Source organism: Xyrauchen texanus, chromosome 15 (genome assembly GCF_025860055.1).
Source record: "Xyrauchen texanus isolate HMW12.3.18 chromosome 15, RBS_HiC_50CHRs, whole genome shotgun sequence".
NCBI lineage: Eukaryota > Metazoa > Chordata > Actinopteri > Cypriniformes > Catostomidae > Xyrauchen > Xyrauchen texanus.
The window spans coordinates 37,705,339-37,729,201 of NC_068290.1; the positions used below are offsets into that span (position 1 = coordinate 37,705,339).

The following is a 23,863-nucleotide window of genomic DNA, read 5'->3' on the forward strand; positions in this document are numbered from 1 at the left end:
GCCAGCGCGTCTGTCTCGAGAAGAGTTTCTGTCCGGGAGTACCAGAGCGGGCAGTGGGAGTTGTCCTGGGAGGCAAAGGGATCTATCTGTGCCGTGCCGAATCGGTCCCAAATCAGCTGGGCCGCCTGGAGCTGGAGCCTCTGCTCTCTGCTGGCCGAAACCTGTCTTAACAGTGCGTCCGCCACTGTGTTGCGGTTTCAAGGGATGTGAGTGACGCTCAGCGACCTGAGTCGCGGCTGACTCCAAAGGAGGAGATGGCGGGCGACATATGACAAGAGCGCACGGCGCCTTTGTGATTTATGTACGCCACGGTCGCGGTGCTGTCTGAATGGATCAAGACGTAATTGCCCCGAATTAGCGGGAGAAACCTCCGCAGGGCAAGAGATACAGCCAACAACTCTAGGCCGTTGATGTGCCAACGCAGCGTGGGTCCTGCCCATGAGCCAGCGGCAGCGTGCCTGTTGCATATGGTGCCCCAACCCTGTTGAGAGGCATCTGTGTTGAACACGACACGTCTGGACACCTGCTGCAAGGGGACTCTAAAAGTCTGACAGCAGGAGGGGGTGATTGTCACACGGTATATGCCGTGGCACCATGCCCATCTCGGGACTCAAGTCTGTAGCCAGTGTTGAAGCGGTCTCATATGCATCAACCCGAGCGGCGCGACCGCAGCTGAGGATGCCATATGCCCCAGGAGCCTCTGGAATTTTTTTAGTGGAACCGCTGTGCCGGGCTCGAAGAGAACGAGGCATCTGAGCACTGACTGAGCGTGGTCGTTGGTGAGATGCGATGTCATTGAGATTGAGTCTAACTCCATGCCGAGAAAAGAGATGTTCTGAACCAGGGCGAGCTTGCTCTTTTCCCAGTTGACCAGAAGCCCTAGACGGCTGAGGTGCCTGAGCACCTAGTCCCTGTGAGCACATAGTAACTCTCGAGAGTGAGCCAAGATGAGCCAGTCGTCGAGGTAGTTGAGTACCCGGATGCCCACTTCCCTTTGCAAGAGCTGCCTCTGCGACCTTCGTGAAGACACGAGGGGACAGGACGGAGAGGAGGACCTCGTACTGATACGCCTGGCCGTCAAAAGTGAACCGTAGGAAGGGTCGGTGTCGAGGCAAGATGGAGACATGGAAGTACGCGTCCTTCAGGTCTACCACCGCGAACCAATCTAGCTGTCGAACACAGGTAAGAATCTGTTTCTGCGTGAGCATTTTGAACGGGAGTCTGTGCAAAGCCCGGTTGAGAACTCGCAGGTCCAAGATTGGTTGCAACCCGCCAACTTTTTTGGGTACGATGAAGGGCTGTAGAAACCCTTCTTCATCTCGGCTGGAGGGACGGGCTCTATTGCGTCCTTGAGAAGCAGAGTCGTGATCTCTGCCTATAATGCACTGGTTTTTCATGTACAGAGGTGGAGCGAATACCACCGAAACGGGGCGGGAGCCAGGCGAACTGAATCGCGTAGCTGAATCGGATGGTCCAGACCAACCAGAGCGATAGGTTGGGCAGCGAAAGCCACGTGTCCAAACTCTGCACGAGGTGCACTAATGGGACGATCGCTATTGACGTACTGGGCAGGCCTTCGCGATGGGGGGGGGGGCAGGTAATAGTGTGTCGAGAGGCAAAAGAGCGTCCCAAGGCTTGGGTGCTGAGAAAAGACTCAAGGCACTTACCTTGCTCCACGCACCCAGCAGGGGGTGGGTTAGAGACAGAGGAAGAGAGGCGTCTTCGGAACTTGTCAGCATTGGCCTGCTGGGGCTGGGCAGTTGCGGGTCCGGAGGTGAGAGAGCTGCATCCAGGGAGCCGGGACTGTAGAGTTTTGGGGCCGGGGTGCCATGAGAACGGCGCGCACCGGCTGGATGAGCGGTGACCGCAATGCTGCCATGGTCATATTCTTGCAGTGAGTACATGAACCATCCACAAACGGCGCCTCAGTGTGATCGCTGCCCAGGCACATGAGGCAGTGTCTGTGGCCATCGATCTTGTAGAGATATCGACCGCATCCAGGAACTACATAGAGGTGGAGGGGCATCTTGAAAATGACACGTCCTAAAAAGGACGTTCAATGCCTGCTGTGTATTGCTCTTTTATGAGTGGAAAACTCTAACTCTTTTAGAGAAAATAACACTCTTTTAGGAGGAGAACACTCTTTTAGGCAATGAAAAGCGCTGTCGAAGCGCCCAAGGGTGTGGACTGCACAGCATGCAGAGAGAGAGAACGCCAGCTGGAAACACGCCGTAGATCCAACAGCAGTGCTTCTCGCCAATAGAGGTAAGTGTAACAGTGGTGAACTCAGCCTGCTGTTGCACAACCGCTCAGCTCCAAAGAAAAACTCTGACTGACAGACGCACGCCCGCTTCCCTTTACACCCGTAAGTCCAGGGGTGGGACATGCAAATTCTGTCTGCCAATTTCACATTGGCCATTTCTCAAGTTCAGAGGTACGTGAGGCTCCCAAGGAAGACCCCTTGTGACACTTCATTCGACACAATGTCGAGTGAGTGACAGAAAGGAAACTTTATTTTTTGTGCAGAGGCAATGCTGTTACTCAAAGAAGAGATGCATCCAATGTGAACATCCAAAACAACCGCCCCGCTCACCCTCACTCACGCACGCTCCCAGATACCTTGACGTATGGCCTTGTTTGCATCACCTGCGATTGGTCATAATATTTTGGCTCATCAGTGTATATATGATCGTTCGATCGACATACGTTTTAAGACCCTTTGCTATGATACTTGAAATTTAGCTCAGGTGCATCCCATTTCTCTGGATTGGTGGCAAAATAAATTGATTGGACATGATTTGAAAAGGCAAACACCTGTCTATATAAGAATCAGAATCAGTTTTATTACCAGGTATGCTTACACATTCAAGGAATTTGTCTTGGTGACAAAAGTTTCCAGTGCACAGCAATACAATACAGCAACAAGACAGAGATAAAAATAAATACATAAGTAAATAAAGATTGAATAGAAAACAAATTACATATAGAATAGACAATATATAAATTATATCTATATATAATTTATTTTCTATTCAATCTTTATTTATTTTTATTTATTTATTTTTTATCTCTGTCTTGTTGCTGTATTGTATTGTTGTGCACTGGAAGCTCCTGTCACCAAGACAAATTCCTTGTATCTACAGTTGAACACATTCAAGTTATCAGCCAGTTGTTGTCTTTACAGTTATTACTACAGGTTTAGCCGATTTTATTTTCTGCCTATAGGTTGAAAGAAGATGAATCAGACAGTGATCAGAGACTCCCAAATCTGCTCTAGGGACAGAGCGATATGCATCCTTTATTGTTGTGTAGCTATGATCCAGTATATTTCTGTCTCTGGTTGGGCATGTAATGTGCTGTTTGTATTTGGGCAGTTCATGTGAGAGGTTTGCTTTGTTAAAATCCCCAAGAATAATAATAACTGAGTCCAGGTATTGCTGTTCCATGTCTATGATTTGAACAGCTAGCAGTTGAAGTGTTGCGTTCATGCACGCACGTGGTGGGATATAAACACTCATCAGAATAAACGAAGGAAACTCCCGTGGCGAGTAGAAAGGCTTACAGGTAACAAAGAGCACTTCCAAATTAGGACAGCACATCTTCTTTAATGTTGTTACATCTGTACACCAACTTTCATTTATGTTCTACTGCCTCGTTTGCCCCATTAAATCTGCAATGCGATCTCTTCTGAACAGCTGAATCTGTTGATGCACAGATCTGGGGAAGGCTACAAAAACGTTTTGGCAGTATTGAAGGTTCTCAAGAGCACTGTGGCCTCCATAATTCTTAAATGGAAAAAAGTTTGGAACAACAGGACTCTTCCTAGAGCTGGCCACCAGGCCACACTGAGCAATTGGGAGAACAAGGCCTTGGTAAGAGAGGTGACCAAGAACCCAATCGTCACTCTGGTTGAGCACCAGAGATCATGTGTGGAGATGGAAAAACTTGCAGGAGGACAACCATCATTGCAACCATCCACTGATCTGGGCTTTTTGGTAGAGTGGCCAGACGGACTTAGTGCAAGAAACAAAAAATCACCTTAAGGACTCTCAGACTGTGAGAAACAAGATTCTTTGGTCTGATTAAACAAAGATTGAACTGTTAACAAGTATAAAAATATAAAAGTAATAAAAGTATTTTCACTAGTAGTTTGGACCCCATTTTATATACTGTATAAACAGTAAAAGTATTATGTTAGTATGTTATTCCGAACATATCCCAGATATCTGTGTCTCATGAACACCGCTGTTTTGCCATCTTTATGTCTGCATCTCTCCCTGAAACTCTCTCGCTGCCTCTGGCCATATAAAAGTGTTGTCTTTCCCAACTCCCCCAAGCTCTGTTTACAGCTTGCTCTGTGTGTCCCCACCCCCTGTCCCCAGCTGTACTGTTATCACGCTGTTCTCGCTCCTCGCAAAACACATCCCTCTCTCTCTAATAATCTCAGAGCAGGGTGGAGGTATTTTGGCAGCGGAAGACGAAGACAGAGAGGGATTTGGACCAATGAGAGGAAAACAAAAGGAGCAAATATTTTATAAAAACTAAATAAAATTTTGAGAGTTTGAAGAACAGGAGTACAGTGTCTCCATGCATGTACTCGCCTGATAATTTCCAGCCATTTTAAAGATATAGTTCATAATTGATTCACACTCATGTTGTTGCAAACCCCTATAACTTGTTTAAAGCTCATATTTGATGAATATTCAGGCTGCTCTTTTCCATAAAATGATAGTGAATGAGGACTGGGGATATTTGACTGTATCCATATTATAAATAAACCAAATTACAGTTCATGTAATACTATTTCCATCAGTGGAGCAAAAGTAGACAAAATATGGAAGTGACTTGATATGAACTTATTATAGAACAATTGTATAAAAGCAATATCACACTCACAATTATATCAATGAATACAAGCATGTCTGTAATTATACTTTAATTTACAGTGGGAAGAAACATATGTGAATCCTTTGGAATTAGCTGGTTTTCTTGTGGAGTATCAAGGTGGTTTTTGGCAAATGTTGGTAAACAGGCATGCAACAATGTTTTTGTTGGAAAGCAACAGCTTTCTTCATGATGTCCTCCCATGTACACCATGCCTGTTTAATGTTTTCCATATAGTAGACTCGTGAACAGAGATGTTAACCAGTTCCATTGATTCCTTCAAGTCTTTAGCTGCCACTAGATTTTTTTTACCTCATTGAGCATTCTGTGGTGTGCTCTTTAGGGAGAGCAGCCACAGTACTAAACCATTTCCATTTATAGACAATTTGTGTAACTGTGGACAGATGAATATCTACCTTCTTTGGTAGCTGTGGATTAGACTTGCACAACAGAAGAAATTTTGGACCAGTCTTCCTTACAGAATTGCTTCAGTTCAGCCATATTCTTAGGATGTCTGAGGTGAACGTCTCTCTTGAGGTCACTCCACAGCATCTCTGTTGGGTTAAGGTCTGGGCTCTGACTGGGCCAATCCAAAAGGTAATTTTTCTTTCTTTGAAGCCATTGTGAAGCCGGATTTTCTTTAATGTTTAGGGTCATTGTCTTGCTGCATCACCCAACTTCTACTGAGCTTCAGCTGGTGCACAGCCATCCAGACATTATCCTGTAGGATATCTTGATAAACTTAAGAATTAATAAATTTTTCCCTCAATGATGGCAAGCAGTCCAGGCCGTTCATTTAAAGACAATTTGTTTAACTGTGGACAGGTGAATAACTTCGACATAACTTTGTAACCCTTTTCAGCTTTATGAAAAGCAACAATTCTTGTTTGTAGGTCTTGTGAGATCTCTTTTTTGCGAGGCATGGTCCAAGTAAGCAGATGCTTCTTGCGTATTTTATAATTCAAAGTATCTCTAACCCACAGCTACAATCTTGTTTCATTAACTGGATGCCAGGTTTGCCAACTCCTGACTCTAATTATCTTTTGTTGACATCATTAGCCTAGGGGTTTACATACTTTTTCCAACCTACACTGTGAACGTTTGAATGATGTATTCCGTATGTACAAGAACAAAACAATAATTTTTGTGTTATTAGTTTTAACAGATTGTGTTTGTTCATTATTGTAACTTAGATGAAATCAAATCAGAATTTAAGACAAATTTACACATAAATTCAGGTAATTCCAAAGGGTTCACAAAGATTTTTCTTGCCACTGTATATTACATTTACATTTATTTACGCAAGTATATTATGTCATCATATTCAAATTCCCTAATCTATGTAAATCAAGTGTTGTCTGTTTGATGACATTGCAGTGTGTTCCAAAAGAACACATTTTGTGTAGGCCACAGTGAACACTGCATAGAGAGACCCAGTGTATTGAAAAACAGTGAAACTTCTCTTTCTTTTTGTTCACTCCATTTGTCCTTAAAACTCTTAAAGCTGAAGTGTGTGATCCCATAGTGAAATCTTATTGGCCATAATGTATATGAAAATATGAACGTACATTTAAGCATATACAGTATGTACATATTCAAATCCCACTAGTATTTGGTTAAATATATGTTACATACAGGAAAACAGATATTTTTGTAATATACATTTTGAAACATATGTTGTATATATGTATAAGTATGTGAATATTGTATGTCATTGAAAACCATATATGAACAAATATTTGTTTTACATATATTGCCATATCTCAGATTTGTGTATGGGATTTCTGCACCAATATCACCAACAAATAGAATTGCAAAAATAAACACTGTTTTCAAACAGCCTTCCAACACATCCCCTGTCTGCTGTTGATAAAAAAAAACTGATTGTCCCCCCACCCAAATCACATCATTGCTTGAGTAAATGTTGCTGTGTTGAGCTGTTTGCTCAAAACAGGAATTTTGATTGCGCCACAGAGACACATTTTTTATAGTTCTCAATAAAACTAACCTACTGTAGTTGTCTCTGCATATTAAGCTGGGATAGGAGAAAGTATTTTAACACTGAAAAAGTTACACACTTTAGCTTTAGACTGAGCCTCAGAAACACTGAGAAAAAGCCAAATCATATATACAACTGCACATCAGCGCCATACAATAACAATTACTACACACACACACATTCAATCACATAACGATCTTGAGTTGATCCAAAAAATGGTCTCCCGGGGACATCAAAACAAAAGCATGTACACACACACACACACGCCTTACAGCCAAATCCCAAGTGCTTCGCAGTCCAACAATACCTTGAATAACTGCGGGACCCTATAACAGTTTTTACTTCTAATAAATACAGAATGCATTCTAACACCTCCCACATACAGCATGCACACAAAATTCCCAATGTCCCCTTGTCACACTAAGGCCTCTTTTGCAACCTGAATATCCCTAAGTATTTTTGTTTTTATTAGATTTTTACATAAAAGAATATTTAGAAAAGAGTATAAACACCGGGGTGAAAGCTCTCCATGTCTCTGACACTTGAGTATAACAGAACTTTTTTCAGTATTGAACTCTGCCAGAAAATGAACTCTGTATGACACTCAGCTTGGTCTGACACTAAACATTGTCCAGCATGGAACTCCATCTGATGCTGAGCTGTGCATGCTACTTAGCAATGTCCAATACTGAACTTTGTAGAATGCTTAACATTGTCCAATGCACAACTTTGGTGAATACTGAACTCTGTTTGACAAATCTTTTTAAAATACTGAAATCTTTGTTATTCAAAGCTTTGTAAAATACTGAAGCGAGGGCAACACGGGTTTGGATCCCATTTTGAAACCATGAAGTAATACCATTTGCATTACCAGTGACGAGCGCAATTCTGTGGTTGCATTTCCCCTCTTACATTACATTTTTACTCCACTGATGGTTAGGTTTAGGTATGAGGTTTAGTTGAGGGGTTCAGTTCATAAAATATGCATTCCTCTTAACTGTATTAGATCCTGTACAGCTGAAAACAACTCATTTTTGGTGCTCCTCCATGGGCATTTGACCCAACTAAAATTTAGTTGCCCATATGCCTAAAAACACTTACCGCTCTTGCCACTGGGTGCAGTGTTTCAAATACCAGTACACACAGACCAATTTCAGCTGAAAAAAGTTAACCTACTGTTTCTGATTTCACTGCGATCAGTCTGGTGCTGCCACTATCCCATTCGCTGAATTCAAGTTTTCAGTTCTGTTTTTAAGAAATGCTTGAAGACACAAAACTTCCGTAAGCACTTGACTCTTCACTTTCATTTTATTGTGTCACAGTTATATCTCTGTTCAAGCTCAAGTATTTTTCTAAGAGATATTGGACATTTGTACTGGCACTTCTCATAACTGTCTCCTTACAGTATGATGAATCACCTGCGTTATAGTATTTCTCATTTGTATGTCACTGTAAGATTTTAAGAATTTGTTGGGGGGGTTGGATCTATGGTGCGTTTCCAGCTGGCGTTCTCTCTCTCTCTGCACACTGTGCAGTCTACGCCCCTGGGCGCTTTGAGTTTATTTCCTCTAAAAGAGTTTGAATTCCCACTCATAAAAGAGCAATACACAGCTGGCATTGAACGTCCTTTTCAGGACGCATCTTTTTAAAGATGTCTTTACGCCTCTGTGTAGTTCCTGGATGCGGTTGATTTCTCTCCACTTCGGACGGTCATAAAATCTGCCTCGCGTGCCTGGGCTGCGATCACACGCAGACAGCGTTTTATGAATCATTCATGTTCTCGGCCATGTTTCTTTTCTCACGAGAGAAAGTCACTTCAGCCGCCCCCGCGTCGTTCCTTCTTCCCATGGGATTGCGGACGACCCGGCTGGCGATGAAGGCGATTTGGGGATAACGACGGGCTCGGTTTCGCCAGGTAAATCTCCACGAACCACCCGCCCCCCAGCATGCTTGCTTGCTTCCGTCCGAGCTCGGGATGAGTGCAGCTCGCCTCGTGGCTAGCTGGCACTCTCCCTTGAGCCCCCGGAATTGGATGTCCCCCTCCACCTTGAAGGTGTATGTAGCTGCTACATACGACGCAGTAGATTGCAAGTCCCTAGGTAAGCACGACTTGATTATCAGGTTCCTGAAAGGCGCTCGGTGACTGAACCCTACCCGGCCTAGCCTATTCCCCTCCTGGGATCTCTCAGTGGTCCTCTCGGGCCTTCAGAGACCCCCCTTCGAGCCGTTTGATTCAGTTGAGCTCAAGGCCCTCTCCCTGAAGATGGCCCTCCTGATCGCGTTAGCCTCCATCAAGAGGGTTGGGGACCTGCATGCGTTATCTGTCAGCGACACCTGCCTGGAGTTCGGTCCGGCACATACTCACGTTATCCCAAGGCCGCAACCGGGCTACGTGGACAGGTTATAAAGACCCCCTTCAGGGACCAGGTCGTGAACCTGCAAGCGCTGCCCCGGGAGGAGGCAGAACCAGCCCTTTCGTTGCTGTGTCCGGTATCTGCTTTGTGTATCTATTTGGACAGCACGCAGAGCTTTAGATATTCTGAGCAGGGAACACCATCTCCAAACAGATGTTAGCTCACTGGGTCGTTGATGCTATTTCTTTAGCTTATCACACCCAGGCCGTGCCCACCCCCTTGCGGATTCGAGCACACTCTACGAGAAGTGTGGCCTCCTCGTAGGCACTGGCCCATGGCACCACCTTAGCAGACACTCGGTAACGCGGCACAACCAACTGGGTGTTCCACTTGCACACAGCGCCCTTCACCAAGTTGATCCAGTCCGCCTTCTATCCCAGGTTGGCCACTAGCGTCGCTCCCTGGATGTTCTCCTCCCTAGCCTTCTGATTCGCGTCCAGACCCATTATGAGTCACAGGTGCTCTGTACTGGGGTTGGGCTCCATGGGCTTAGTTTCCTTTTCAGGCAAACTCCCCGTGATGCATTTCCCGCAGAATGGTCCTCCTGTCGGCGGACCCGCGTTTCCCTTGGGCAGCCCTGCTGCCCCGGTTGCCGTGCTTGTAGAGTCCCCCCTCATTAGGCTGGACCTACCACCGCGCCATTTCCCAAGTACGGCTCCACAACCCTCGTGGTGTATTTGCAACAAGTTACCTCACCCTTGACTGGGCAGGATGTGGCCTCCACAGGGTTTTCCCCCCCTGAAAGAATACGACTGGGAAAGACTGCCTTCCCCAACACATTTCATAGCGTTAAGATAGCCTCGGCCGTTTCATGTCCTATGTGAGAGACATAGTGAGAGAGAAGGCCGTGGCTGCCGGGCTTGCTCCCATGCTAGTCATGTAGCACCTGTTCCCCCCCTCAGGGGTGCCGGGAACCTAAGGTGTGTATGTGACATCTCTTTTGGGGCGTTGGGGAGGGTTACGTGCAGCCGTCACAGTTGCCTCTAGCATGCAGTAGCCTGCTTGCACCTGTCTCGACAGTTCACGTAACACGGTCAGTGCGTGCCGTTTTTATATGGGACCCCTTGTGTCACTTCATTCGACACAACGTCGAGTAAGTGACAGAAGGGAAACGTCATGGTTACTGTTGTAACCTCCGTTCCCCGAGGGAAGGAATGAGACGTTGTGTCCCTCCTGCCACAGCACTAGACCTACTAGAAATGGCCATACCTTATTTTCGGCTCCTCAATGCAAAATCCTGATTGACACTCCCTTTATACCCATATATCCGGGGCATGCAAATTCTGTCTGCCAACTTGACAATGGCCTTTTCTCGGGTTCAGAGGTACGTTTGGTGTTCCAGGAAGACCCCTTGTGTCACTTCGACACAATGTCTCGTTCCTTCCCTCGGGGAATGGAGGTTACAACAGTAACCATGACGTTAAGAGCTAATGATTAATCACTGTAATTATTGCAGAATAGTAAAATAATTGTTCTAATAATCGTTAGATTAATCGATTATCAAAATAATTGTTAGTTGCAGCCCTAATTCTAAACTTATATTTGAGGTTTTTAATTCAAGATTTTAAACTCAAGACTCAAGGTTCCAAACTAAAACATATAGGTTCTAAACTCAAGTTTGAAGAGCCTCTACTCAAGATATGAGGTTCTAGACCCAAATTTCAAAATACAAAACTCAAGACTCAAGGTTCTATAATCAATATTTCAGGTTCAAAATTCAATATTCCCATATTCCAATCTCAGAATTTGAGGTTATAAACTCAAGATTTAGTATTCTAAAATCATACAGTATGTTAAAGTGGAGTTCATGCACGCTTGAATCTCTTTGTTGTGGGCCAGACGATTCCCTCTCCCTAAAAGCAGATTGGGTGTCACTTACGCCTGTCCTCACTTCGCCTTTTTCAAGCATCTCACTTACTATTCAGCTCTTTCTTCTTCCATTCAGGTCTTTCTCCACTCATTCACCAGTCCTTTCATGCCACCCATCCATCCATCCCAAACAGCACCATTTTTCATCTGGTTGCCATGACTCTGTAACCTCTGTCCTCAATGGCTCCTCCCCCTCATCTGATTTCTTCACTATATGCCCCTCTTTTTCTTTCTCACTCTTTTCTTTATTGTTGATTTATAGTGGTCTGGTCCATGGTGACTTTTATAAAGGCCCGTCACACATTCCTCTCTTTTTTAACTCTGTTTGTCTTTAACTTCTCTCTGTCTTACAATGGCTCTTTGCTTGTACAGTAATGCCCATGACCCCCTGCTGTCACTCCCCTCCTCCTCACTTCCACCTCTTCAGTCATTCAACCTCTTTTCTGTCTTCTCGTTGCTCGGGTAATTTACAGGCTCTAAAAATACCTTTCTTCTGTGCTTATCTAGTAGTTCTGAGTTTTCTAAGAATCTCTAACTTTATATGACAGGGAAGGCTGCAGAGTGTATTTAAATGTAGCAATGTGTTAATACTGAGAATACTTCACTCTAATTGGTAGCTGAAAGTGTTGTCAAATTAGCTAAAAGATTTAATTAGCAAAAATTACAAAAATGCAGATTACATGCAGGCCTTGATATAACTACAGCTCTGCCCCAAAGCCTAATGAGTTGCCTTGCTATCTACGGACAAAACTGATTTTAATACAGTTTGATGTTAATATGTAGCTAAGCTAACAATACTCTATATATAGCTGCAAGCAGCAATTACGGGGCCAGGCACTGGAACAGCAAGAATTGCACCACAGTAAGCGCAGCACATAGTATGTATATGACATACATTGCAACCACACTCAACTTTACAAGTCGCCCCGAATGTGATTGAACTGATGACTTTCCATGCCACAGCTAAGCTCTAAATCCACCAAGCTGCAACAAGGTGAACAGCTGCCAAAGAGACATACCTAGCAATGAATAGGCACACTTAAGTACAGTGTTAACCACATTCAACTTAGTATTAGCATTCAAAATTGAGTGTCCAACATTACTGATGAGAAAATCAAAGTGGTTTAATATTATTGTATGCAAAAAATGAAGACTTAAAGGTCAACCAAAGTCAAATTTTCCATTTTCAGCTGGACTCAAACTCAAACTCACAACCTTTTGAACATCATTCCATTGTTTTAACCACTGCACCATTCAGCTGAAACAACTTTGCAATGCCATAGAGACTCTCCAAGCGAAGAGTGCAAAATTATCACTGAGAATATTTTGTTACAGCCAAAATAATTCATGCAGGGATTATGCAATGTAGTCCAGCCTCTAGTGTTGTCACGGTACCACAATTTCAGTAGTTTCAGTGAATTTCACGGTTCTCGATACCAATTTCGATACCACAGCAAAAATATGCTAATATTATAATGTGCTATTGAACACACCAGTTTAGTTATTTGTAATTATTTCATCATTATTTTAATTATTATAGCTTAATAATTATTATTATTTATTTTATTAATTATATAATTAAATTTTAACATCAAAATGGTGTCTAATCAATACATTCTTAAAACTTTTATCAAATGAAAATATATCCTTTTCAACATTTAATTGCATGTTTTGGCCAAACCTTTATTAAACAGCCGTCTTGTGATATTTTGTATATTTATTATTATTATTATTTCAATACAGTGAATATTACATTTAACTATACAGTTGTAATATATTTTTATTTAATTTCTTCAATTTCAGGCATCTAACTTTTATTTTGAATTGTGCTTTTATTATGATGTGGGTTTTTTGCTGGAAGCTTCACTTTTCTGGATTTGTGTCACGGCCCACTGTGATCATTGTAGTGATGGGAAGATCAGATCATTTTACTTATTTGAATCTTTGAGTCTCGTTCAGCAAAATTAATGAATCTTTTTCAAGTTGGTTTGTTCATTTCATTCATTTGAACAGAATAAAATAAAAATTTTACATTTTCAATAGCCAAATCCCCCCACCACATCAACTTAACCAAACTTTTATTATAGTCCCAACAAGGAAAAATCGATAATGCAGCCAAGGACAAATTACGAGAAACACAAATGATTAGTTCACCTCTGGCATCTTCTTGTCCAAGTTGTTTGTTCTAGTGTATACAGCTGTCATATGACAAAAGAACGAACGACTTGGACCAGAAGACTCAGACGTGAATTAATAATTTCTATTTCCTGTGTGAGCAATGCATACAGCTGTCACGTGACAAAAGAAAAAACAAATCGGACCTAAAGAGTTCCTGTACAGCACCTATGTGGTTTTCACGTAACAAACCAACTGAGGTTGCGCAATGAGCATGCGCAGCAAACACAAACTGAACGAACCACTCTCAGAGACTACTCGTTTTTCTGAGTCACATAAAAGATTTGTTCAAAATCAATGAATCATTTATGAACGACCCATCACTAGATCATTGAAAACTTTTAAGTCACGTCTGAAATCTCATCTCTTAACACTGTCCTTTGTGTCTGACTAATGAAATTTGGGACACGGTTTTGGAGTGTTTTTATTTCAGATTACTGGTGTTTGTGTATGTGGTCATTTTTAAATGTTATGTTTTAAATGTAATTACTGTGAAGCAATTTGGTCAACTCTGTTGTTTTAAATGCGATATAAATAAAGCTGTCAGAGATTAAATTGTAAATGCTGTGATTTTAATTATATAAATATATAGTTTACATGTGCTGCGTGGTTCACAATGGATAAGTGCTCTGCTCTGTAATCTCATACAACATGAATGATTCTCAATGTCTATGGAGTATCTAGTGGATGAGTGGTCAGATTTATTTAAAGTATGCAGTTCATCCACAGTAATATTGCAGCCTTTAGCGGTTTAATAAATCACACTAGGATATGTCACGATTTTATTTTGATTTCAGTGTACAAGGAGTAACAGAGCATGTGTTCAAAATAAGCCTGTGGGCAATTTAAAGCAGTCATGAGTCAGTCATACTGCGTGTTGGTACCGGATCGAGTAGGTGCTCGGTACTACAGATACTGCAGAAACACAGACCATTACATCTTTTTAATTTAAGTATCAACTTGGTACCGAAGTACTGGTACTTTTGAAAACACTACAAGCCTCTGTTATAGCAAGCACAACAGGAAAACTCAGAGGTCAACAGGGGCACAATTTTTAAAACTACTTTGTTGGACTTAAATTCACAACCTTTTGAGCCATAACCCAATGCTTTAACCACTGGCCCACTCAGTTGACACATCGCAGCAATGCTAAAGACACATTCCAAGCTGAGAGTACAAACCGATAGCTGTGAATATCTTGATTTTAATGCTAAGTGGTTTTGAATTCAAGCATGACATTATTCAATGTAGCACAACCTACATAGCATCAAAATCAACATGAAGACGGAGAGGTCAACAGAAGCACAATTTTTTAAATCACACATGGCTCACAACCTTTTAAACTATAACCCTATGCTTTAACCACTGGGCCACACAGTTGCCATATCGCAAAGATGCCAAAGACACATTCCAAGCTGAGAGTGTCTCAAAACTGCTCATGTATCTGTTTATGATGCATAAAAAATTTCTTTTAAATCTGACAATGCTTTAAAAAGATATATCACTTTTTAATAAAATTCAATGTAGCGGAGGGTCATTATTGCTGCTGTGAACAATTCATTGAAATCCGCATGACCCAAGGAATTCACAGAGACCAACCCCATGATTTTAGGACATCCAGTAAAAAAAAAAAATCATTATCCCAGATGGCAGCTACTGAAATGGGTGGCGTTATAATGTATGGGGGTTCATTTGAATCATTAAGAGGAGAGTAATCAGCCCAAAAAAATAATTTTGTTTCTATGACAAACAGTTCAAAAGATAAATGCAAAAGAAAATACATTTTAAACTAGTGGTGGCGCTATGTAGTTTCATCTAGAGGTCCCAAATTTGCCATGGGGAATATTCATGACCACCTCAATCAGTGTGCCAAATTTCATAATTTTCCTACGACTTTTTCACCTTCGGTGCTTGGCCCCTCATTAGCATAAAATACACATCTCACACAAATAATAATAATTCCTTACATTTACATAGTATTTTCTAGGCACCCGCTTTACATAGTATATGGGGAATCTCGTCTACCATCAACAGTGTGCAGCTTCCACCTGGATGATGCGACAGCATCCATAGTGTGCCAGAATGCTCACCACACACCAGCTATTGGTGGAGAGGAGAGAGTAGAGTGATGTAGCCAATTCAGGAATGGGAATTATTAGGATGCCATGATAGATAAGAGCCAATGGGGGAAATATAGCCAGGACACTGGGGTACACTCCTACTCTTTTACGAGAAGTGCCCAGGGATTTTTAATGACCACAGAGAACGTCTAGGTTACGTATGTAACCTCCGTTCCCCGATGGAGGGAACGAGACGTTGTGTCAGAGAAGCGACACTAGGGGTCTCTCTTGAGCGCCGATATTCACCTCTGAGCTATGAAAAAAGGCCAATGAGAGTTGGCAACCAGTATTTGCATGTCCCGCCCCCGGACATACGGGTATTTAAGCGGCGCAAATACGGGAGTTCATTCAGGATTTTTCTGAGGAGCCGGAAATGGTCCAGCCACAACAGGGGCTCGGCTCAGCGACATGGCAGGGGAGACACAACGTCTCGTTCCCTCCATCGGGGAACGGAGGTTACATACGTAACCTAGACGTTCCCCTTCTGTTGCTCTCTCCACGTTGTGTCAGAGAAGCGACACTAGGGTTCCACTTAAAAAGAGCCATGCGCTGAGCCGTGTACGTGATCCGCTGATACAGGAGCGAGCAGGTATTCCTACATGCAGAACGACCAACTGTATCAGGCTGCACGTACCCTTCCCCAATGCCCCATTTAAGCCATCAGGATTCCTTATCATTACCCTGGAGGGGGGAACAAGGTGACGGCCGCCAACATGGGAATGGGCCAGCCTGGCTGGGCCTCTTTTCTCTCTATGTTTCTCGCATAGAGCAACTACGGCCAGGGCCCTTACACGCATTGAGGGAAGGGGGTCTTAGCCCTTATTAGGGCGGAGAAGACCCTGCGGAGGCCACACCTACCCGGGAGGGGAGGCAAATTTTGAGTGGCAAATACATCGCATGGCCTATACTTAGGTCTTATGCAGAACAGTAGTGCGGTGGTAGATCCAGCCTCGCAGAGGGGGGAAGCATACAGCACGGCACCCGAGGCAGCTGTAACTGCCTAAGGAAAACACGGAGTCAACTCTCATGAGGGGACAGAACCATGGTTTTACACACAGGGGGAGTCCGAACAGGAGGCCTTACCTGTGGGGCACCTATACCAGTACAGTACAGGGTAGCTAGTGGTACCCGCAGTGGTTTGGGTCGGCGAGTTCCTCCGCAGAACTGCGACCCACGAGGGCTAGGGAGGAGTCAACCAGTGTCCCAAACCTGGGATCTCCTGGGAAAGAAGGCGCACTGTTTCCCCTGGTTAGGGGGAAAGGCGCTGGGTGCAAGCGATTCACTCGGTCAGATCGTGGACGTGCCACCGAGTTCTACGGGCTCGGTACCTGAGAGAACACGGGACGATACTGACTCAACTCGGAGATTGTAGAATCTCGCAAAAGTTTTAGGTGTTGCCCAGCCCGCTGCTCTACAAATGTCTGCTAGGGCAATGCCCCTAGCCAGTGCCCACGAGGGCGCTAACACTCCTGGTGGAGTGGGCTCGGACCCGCAAAGGGGGGCACGGCCTGGGTGTGATAAGCCAGGGAAATGGCGTCGAAAACCCAGTGGGCGAGTCTCTGCTTGGAGACAGCATTCCCTTTCTGCTGTCCCCCAAAGCAGACGAAGAGCTGCTCAGAGCGTCTGGTGCTCTGTGTGCAGTCCAGGTAAATACGTAAGGCACGTACTGGACACAGCAGTGAAAGGGCTGGGTCTGCCTCCTCCGGGGCAGCTTGCAGGTTCACCACCTGATCCCTGAAGGGTGTGGTAGGAACCTTGGGCACGTAGCCCGATCGCGGTCTTAGGATCACGAAAGTGTCCGCCGGACCGAACTCCAGGCAAGCGTCGCTAACAGAGAACGCATGCAGGTACCCGACCCTCTTGATGGAAGCGAGCGCGATCAGCAGGGCGGTCTTGAGAGAGGGCCCTGAGTCCAACTGAGTCAAGCGGCTCGAATGGGGGTCTCCGGAGTCCCATAAGGACGACCGAGAGATCCCAGGAGGGAAACAGGTTAGGCCGGGAGGGAGTCATCCTCCGGGCACCTTTTAGGAACCTGACGATTAAGTCGTGCTTACCAAGAGACTTGCCGTCTACCGTGTCAGTGGTGGGCAGCGGTAGCGTAACATACACCTTGAGGGTGGAGGGGACAGCCTCCTCTCCAGCCTCTCCTGAAGAAACACGAGCACTGACCTAACTGCGCACTTCTGCGGGTCTTCGACTAGGGAAGAACACCAGTCCGTGAACAGGCGCCACTTCAGGGCGTAAAGATGCCTGGTCGAAGGGGCTCTGGCTTGGTTAATAGTGTCTATGACGGCCGAAGGTAGGCGGCTAGATCCTCCAGCGTCCGTCCAGGGACCAGGCGTGGAGATTCCAGAGGTCTGGATCGCGGATGCCAGAAGCGTGCCCGTCCCTGAGAAAGAAGGTCCTTCCTCAGGGGAATTCAGCCAGGGAGGGGCTGTCATGAGGAGCGTGAGATCCGAAAACCACGTCGGTTGGGCCAGTAGGGGGCCACCAGAGTGACTTGCTCCTTGTCCTCCCTGACCTTGCATAGCACCTGTGCAAGAAGGCTCACTGGGGGAAAAGCGTACTTGCGCAGCCCCGCGGGCCAGCTGTGCGCCAGAGCATCGGTCCCAAGGGGAGCCTCTGTGAGGGCATACCAGAGCGGACAGTGGGAGGTTTCCTGGGAGGCAAACAGGTCTACCTGGGCCTTGCCGAACCTGTCCCAAATCAGCTGGACCGATTGGGGGTGGAGCCTCCACTCTGTGCCGGGCAAGTTTTGCCTTGACAGCGCGTCCGCTATCACATTGCGGTTGCCGGGGATGTGAGTGGCGCGCAGTGACTCCAGTCGCTGCTGACTCCAAAGGAGGAGACGACGGGCGAGCTGTGACATAAGGAGGGAGCGTACTCCGCCTTGGCGGTTTATGTAGGCCACCACCGTGGTGCTGTCTGTCCTGACTAGGACATGCTTGCCATGAATCAATGGAAGAAATTTCTTCAGGGCAAGAAAAACGGCCAGCAGCTCTAGGCAGTTGATGTGCCAGCGCAGCGGGCCTCGGTTCCACCGGCCTGCGGCTGCGCGCCCGTTGCACACGGCGCCCCAACCCAATTTGGAGGCGTCGGTTGTAACCAGAACGCGACGGGACACCTGCTGCAAGGGTACTCCTGCCCATAGAAAGCAGAGGTCTGTCCAGGGTTTGAAGGTTTGGCGGCAGGCGGGGGTAACTTCCATGCCGTGCGTGCCGTGGCGCCATGCTCGTCTTGGGACTCGAGTCTGGAGCCAATGCTGAAGTGGTCTCATATGCATCAACCCCAGTGGTGCGGCCGCCGCGGAGGATGCCATATGCCCCAGGAGCCGTTGGAAACGTTTCAAAGGGACCACGGTGCCTGGTTCGAAAGAAGCGAGGCATTCCAGCACTGACTGAGCACGCTCGTTGGAGAGACGTGCTGTCATTGAGACTGAGTCTAACTCCAAACCGAGAAAAGAGATGCTCTGGACCGGGGTGAGCTTGCTCTTTTCCCAGTTGACCTGAAACCCTAAATGGCCGAGGTGCTGGTCTCTATGTGCGCATAGTAATTCCTGCGAGGAGGCCAAAATGAGCCAATCGTCGAGGTAATTGAGTATGCGTATGCCCGCTCCTCGTAGCGGGGCAAGAACCGCCTCTGCGACCTTCGTGAAGACGCGAGGGGACAGAGACAGGTCGAAGGGGAGGACCTTGTACTGATACGCCTGGCCATCGAACGCGAACTGTAGAAAGGGTCTTTCAGGTCTACCGCTGCGAACCAATCTAGATGCCGGACGCCAGATAGAATTTGTTTCTGGGTAAGCATTTTGAACGGTAAAGCATTTTGAGTTTGGACAAGGTCCGATTGAAAACTCGCAGGTCCAAGATCGGTCGTATGCCGCCGCCTTTCTTGGGTACAACGAAGTAAGGGCTGTAGAAACCCTTCTTTGTTTCGGTCGGAGGGACAGGCTCTATCGCGTCCTTGATTAGAAGGGAGGCGATTTCCTCGCGCAGGGAGTGGGCATGTTCGCCGTGCACTGCGGAGGAACGAACACCCACGAAGGGGGGCGGAGACCTGGCAAACTGAATTGCGTAACCGAGTCGGATGGTCCGGTGCAGCCACCGTGACGAGCTGGGCAGTGAAAGCCACGCCTCTAAGCTCCGTGCTAGGGGCACCAAGGGGACGAGTATTTTGGCCCTCCACCGGGGGACGGAGTGGTCTTACCACCTCCGGAGCTAACTTCTCGTCCTCTGGGTCCGCTGCCTCAGGGACGCTTGGGAGCCTTCCGGGTCCTCGAAGGGGTCCGTGAGGCAGGGGCCGTACGCTTCCTGCGGTTTGCTCGATGCCGGGGCTGAGAGCTGGGCCCAGGTTGGGGCGGAGCAGAAGGTCTTCTGGCCGCGGGAGGACACCCTCGGCGAGCAGGTGGGGCCTGGGCCGTGGCGGCAAGCTTGCGGCGCGGCATGATGTGCGAAATGGCCTCCGTCTGCTTCTTCACCAGGGAGAACTGCTGGGCAAAGTCCTCAACGGTGTCGCCGAAGAGGCCGAACTGGGAGACAGGGGCGTTGAGGAAGCGAGTCTTGTCAGCTTCACGCATCTCAACCAAGTCCAGCCATTGCTGACGTTCCTGGACCACCAGAGTGGCCATCGCCTGCCCGAGTGCCTGCGCTGTGACCTTCGTCGCTCTCAGGGCGAGGTCGGTCGCTGAGCGCAGTTCCTGCAGCGTGTCGGGATCAGGGCCACCCCCGTGCATGTTGCAAAGTGCCTTGGCTTGGTGGATCTGCAGGAGAGCCATGGCATGCAGGGCGGAAGCGGCGCGTCCGGTAGCGCTGTAGGCCTTCGCGGTAAGCGAGGATGTTGCTCTACAGGACCGGGAAGGGAGTACAGGGCGGCCCCGCCAGGTGGTAGTGCTTCCGGGACATAAGTGGAGCGCAACAGCTCTATCCACCTGGGGGATCTCTGTGTACCCGTGGCGCGCTCCGCCGTCGAGGGTGGCGAGGGCGGATGAGCAGGTGGCGGTGCGACGAGTGGAGAGGGGTGCTCTCCACGAAGACGTCAGCTCATCATGCACCTCCGGGAAGAAAGGAACTGGGGGGGGCGAGGCTGTGAGCGGCGCCCCACGCCCAAGAACCAATCGTCCAGCCGTGATGGCTGTGGGGAGGATGGAGGGTTCCAATCCAGGCCCACGCTGTTGGCTGCTCGGGAAAGCATATCGGACATCTGTGCGTCGGCCTCCTCCTGGGCGTGCAAGCCCGAAGGTGGCAGCCCAGAGGAGCCCTCAGCATCAGAGCCCGCGCCCTCCGATGTCGCGGCGAACTCATCTGCTTCCATCGCAAGAGGGTAGGCAAACTGGCTGTGAGGCGAGTCGCCACCACCTCGAGCGGGGACGGGAGTCAACGAGCGTGCCGGGGCGCGTGTGGTCCGAGGGGGAGTACCCGGCGGAGCTGCACCAGCTGCCATCCCCGAATCGCCTCCATCGCCAGCCGCATCGTCCTCAATCCCGTGGGAAGAAGGAGCGACGCGGGGGGCAGCTGGAGTGGCTTGCTTACGGTTGTAAGCAAGCCGTGACCGCAACGTTGTCATGGTCATGTTCTCGCAATGAGAACATGAACCATCCACAAACACAGCCTCAGTGTGATCACTGCCCAGACACACGAGACAACGCCAGTGGCCGTTGGAAGCGGAGAGTACTCTACCGCATCCAGGAACAACACAGGGGCGGAAAGGCATCTTTATAAAGACGCGTCCTTAAAAGGACGTTCAACGCCGCTGTGTTTTTTGCTCTTTTAGAGGAAATTACTCTTTTAAATAAAATCACTCTTTTATGAATGAAAGAACTCGTGAGAGATCTTTCTTATCTGCAACTGTCGATGCGCTCAGGGGCAGGAAGTGCACAGCCGTGCAAACAGGAGAAAGCCGCTGTTGTGCGCCGTAGAATCCAACAGCATGCAGCAGAGGATAACAGGAACTCGGTGTGTAAAACGCAGCAGTCTGCAAACACGACCATCGGCTCCGAAGAAATTTTCTGAATGAACTCCCGTATTTGCGCCGCTTAAATACCCGTATGTCCGGGGGCGGGACATGCAAATACTGGTTGCCAACTCTCTTTGGCCTTTTTTCATAGTTCAGAGGTGAATATCGGCGCTCAAGAGAGACCCCTAGTGTCGCTTCTCTGACACAACGTGGAGAGAGCGACAGAAGGGGAATAAGGAACTCTGTTTAATGTCTCATCCGAAGGATGGTGCCTTTTTACAGTATAGTGTCCCCGTCACCCTACTGGGGCATAGGACCCACACAGACCCAGCTGGCCTCCCTAATACCTCTTCCAGCAGCAAGCTTAGTTTTCCCCAGGAGGTCTCCCATGTACTGGCCAGGCTCAAACCTGCTCAGCTTTTGTGGGCAACCAGGTGAGAGCTGAAGGGTGATATGGCTGCTAAAATAATTGGGTAAAACAGTCAATAGCCAAAACATACATTTTAATTCAATTTGACTAGGGATGGAAACTGAAACTTTTTTTTTCGGTTCAGTTAACGGTCCATTTCCGGCTCTACTCAACGGCAAATGTGATGAGGGGAAAATGTTGTGTCTGCAGCTGTGTAGTACACTCAATTATTGCTAAATAAACTCAGAGTGCAGGACTGTGTCAGAGAGGTACATAACTGAGTGGAGGGTTATATTCCCCCACACCTGTGAATTACGTTCATTTTCCAAGCCCTCAATTTGCGTTTCTAACCTTCTGTGAAAGGCTCCCAGTCATACACGCGTCCCATAAACTCCTGACTGTTGAACGCTGCACACTGCACAGCCCTGGAGTTTAGTGCAGCACCTGGACATGCCTGCAGGGACAGAAAGAGAATGACTTAAGTTATAGTGTCTCACTTAGATAGAAAGTCATATGAGTTTGGATCAACATGAGGGTGAATACATGACTTATTTTCATTTTTGGGTGAATTATTTCTTTAAGTTAGCAGTATCACATTCAGTAGAAGTTACTCCCAAAATGATTGTGTATTCAGTATGCTGGGTCAAAACTTTGACAGAAAGTGAAACATTAGCTACCATATGGAAACAATGGAGAACCAGGAAACCCTCCATAAATCTCCAGAGAGAGAGAGAGAAAGAGAGAGAGAGAAAGGCCTAGGTTTATGGAATTGGAGCATGCCAAGAGCAAGCAACTGAAAAAGATGACTTATATTGACAAACACATTTTAAGGAATGAAAAACTGACAAACCAGAGACGGGTCAAGGTAAGAAATCAGGATAAAAACATATGGCATCATAAATCAAATATATATTATCATTGAAACTGTAAATTAACAGAGAAACAGTGTGTGTCAGTAACATGGCTATGGTTTGGGCCATCTGCATTTCTCAAGATGTTTCACGTGGTCGTTCACGTCGCTAATGTTGCTAATGAAATACTGCTCATAATAGGTTTGTCTTAAAAGGTTTATAAGTTATCGCTAAAAATTTGTTCACCTACAACTGAAGTCAGAAGTTAACATACACAGGTTGAAGCCATTAAAACTCATTTTTGAACCACTCCACAGATTTCATCTTAGCCAACTCTAGTTTTTGCAAGTTGTTTAGGACATCTACTTTGTGCATGACATGGGTAATTTTTCCAAAAACTATTTACAGACTGATTGTTTCACTTTTAATTGACTATATCACAGTTCTAGTGGGTCAGAACTTTACATACACTAAGTTAACTCTGCCTTTAAGCAGCTTGGAAAATTCCAGAAAATTATGGCAAGCCTTTAGGTAATTAGCCAGTTAGCTTCTGTTGGGCTAATTGGAGTCAATTGGAGATGTACCTGTGGATATATTTTAAGGCCTACCTTCGAATTCAGTGACTCTTTGCTTGACATCATGGGAAAATCAAAAGAAATCAGCCAAGACCTAAGAAATATCATTGTGGACCTCCACACGTCTGGATCATCCTTGGGAGCAATTTCCAAAAGGCTGAAGGTACCACGTTCATCTGTACAAACAACAGTATGCAAGTATAAACACCATGGGACCATGCAGCCATCATACCGCTCAGGAAGGAGACGCATTTCCAGAGATAAGCGTAGTTTGGTGTAAATACTGCAAATCAATCCCAGAACAACAGCAAAGGATCTTGTGAAGATGCTGGAGGAAACAGGTAGACAAGTATCTATATCCACAGTAAAACAAGTCCTATATTGACATAACCTGAAAAGCCAGACTACAGTGTGCAAGTGCACATGGAGACAAAGATCTTACTTTTTGGAGAAATGTCCTCTGGTCTGATGAACCAAAAATGTTGCTGTTTGGCCATTATGACCTTTGTTATGTTTGGAGGAAAAAGGGTGAGGCTTGCAAGCCAAAGAACACCATCCCAACCATGAAGCATGGGGGTGACCGCATCATGTTGTGGGGGTGCTTTGCAGCAGGAG

At 46.4% G+C, this 23,863-nt stretch overlaps 1 protein-coding gene across 2 annotated transcripts in view; it reads right to left on the reverse strand.

Moving 5' to 3' along the window:
* The window catches only part of LOC127655905 (ADAMTS-like protein 4), a 102,629-nt gene that overhangs the window by 42,127 nt on the left and 36,639 nt on the right, over window positions 1-23,863 (reverse strand). For both annotated transcript variants that reach the window (XM_052143959.1, XM_052143958.1), the window contains exon 5: window positions 22,174-22,276. In XM_052143959.1, coding sequence (XP_051999919.1) covers window positions 22,174-22,276 — 103 coding nt within the window. The remainder of the gene's footprint in view (window positions 1-22,173; window positions 22,277-23,863) is intronic.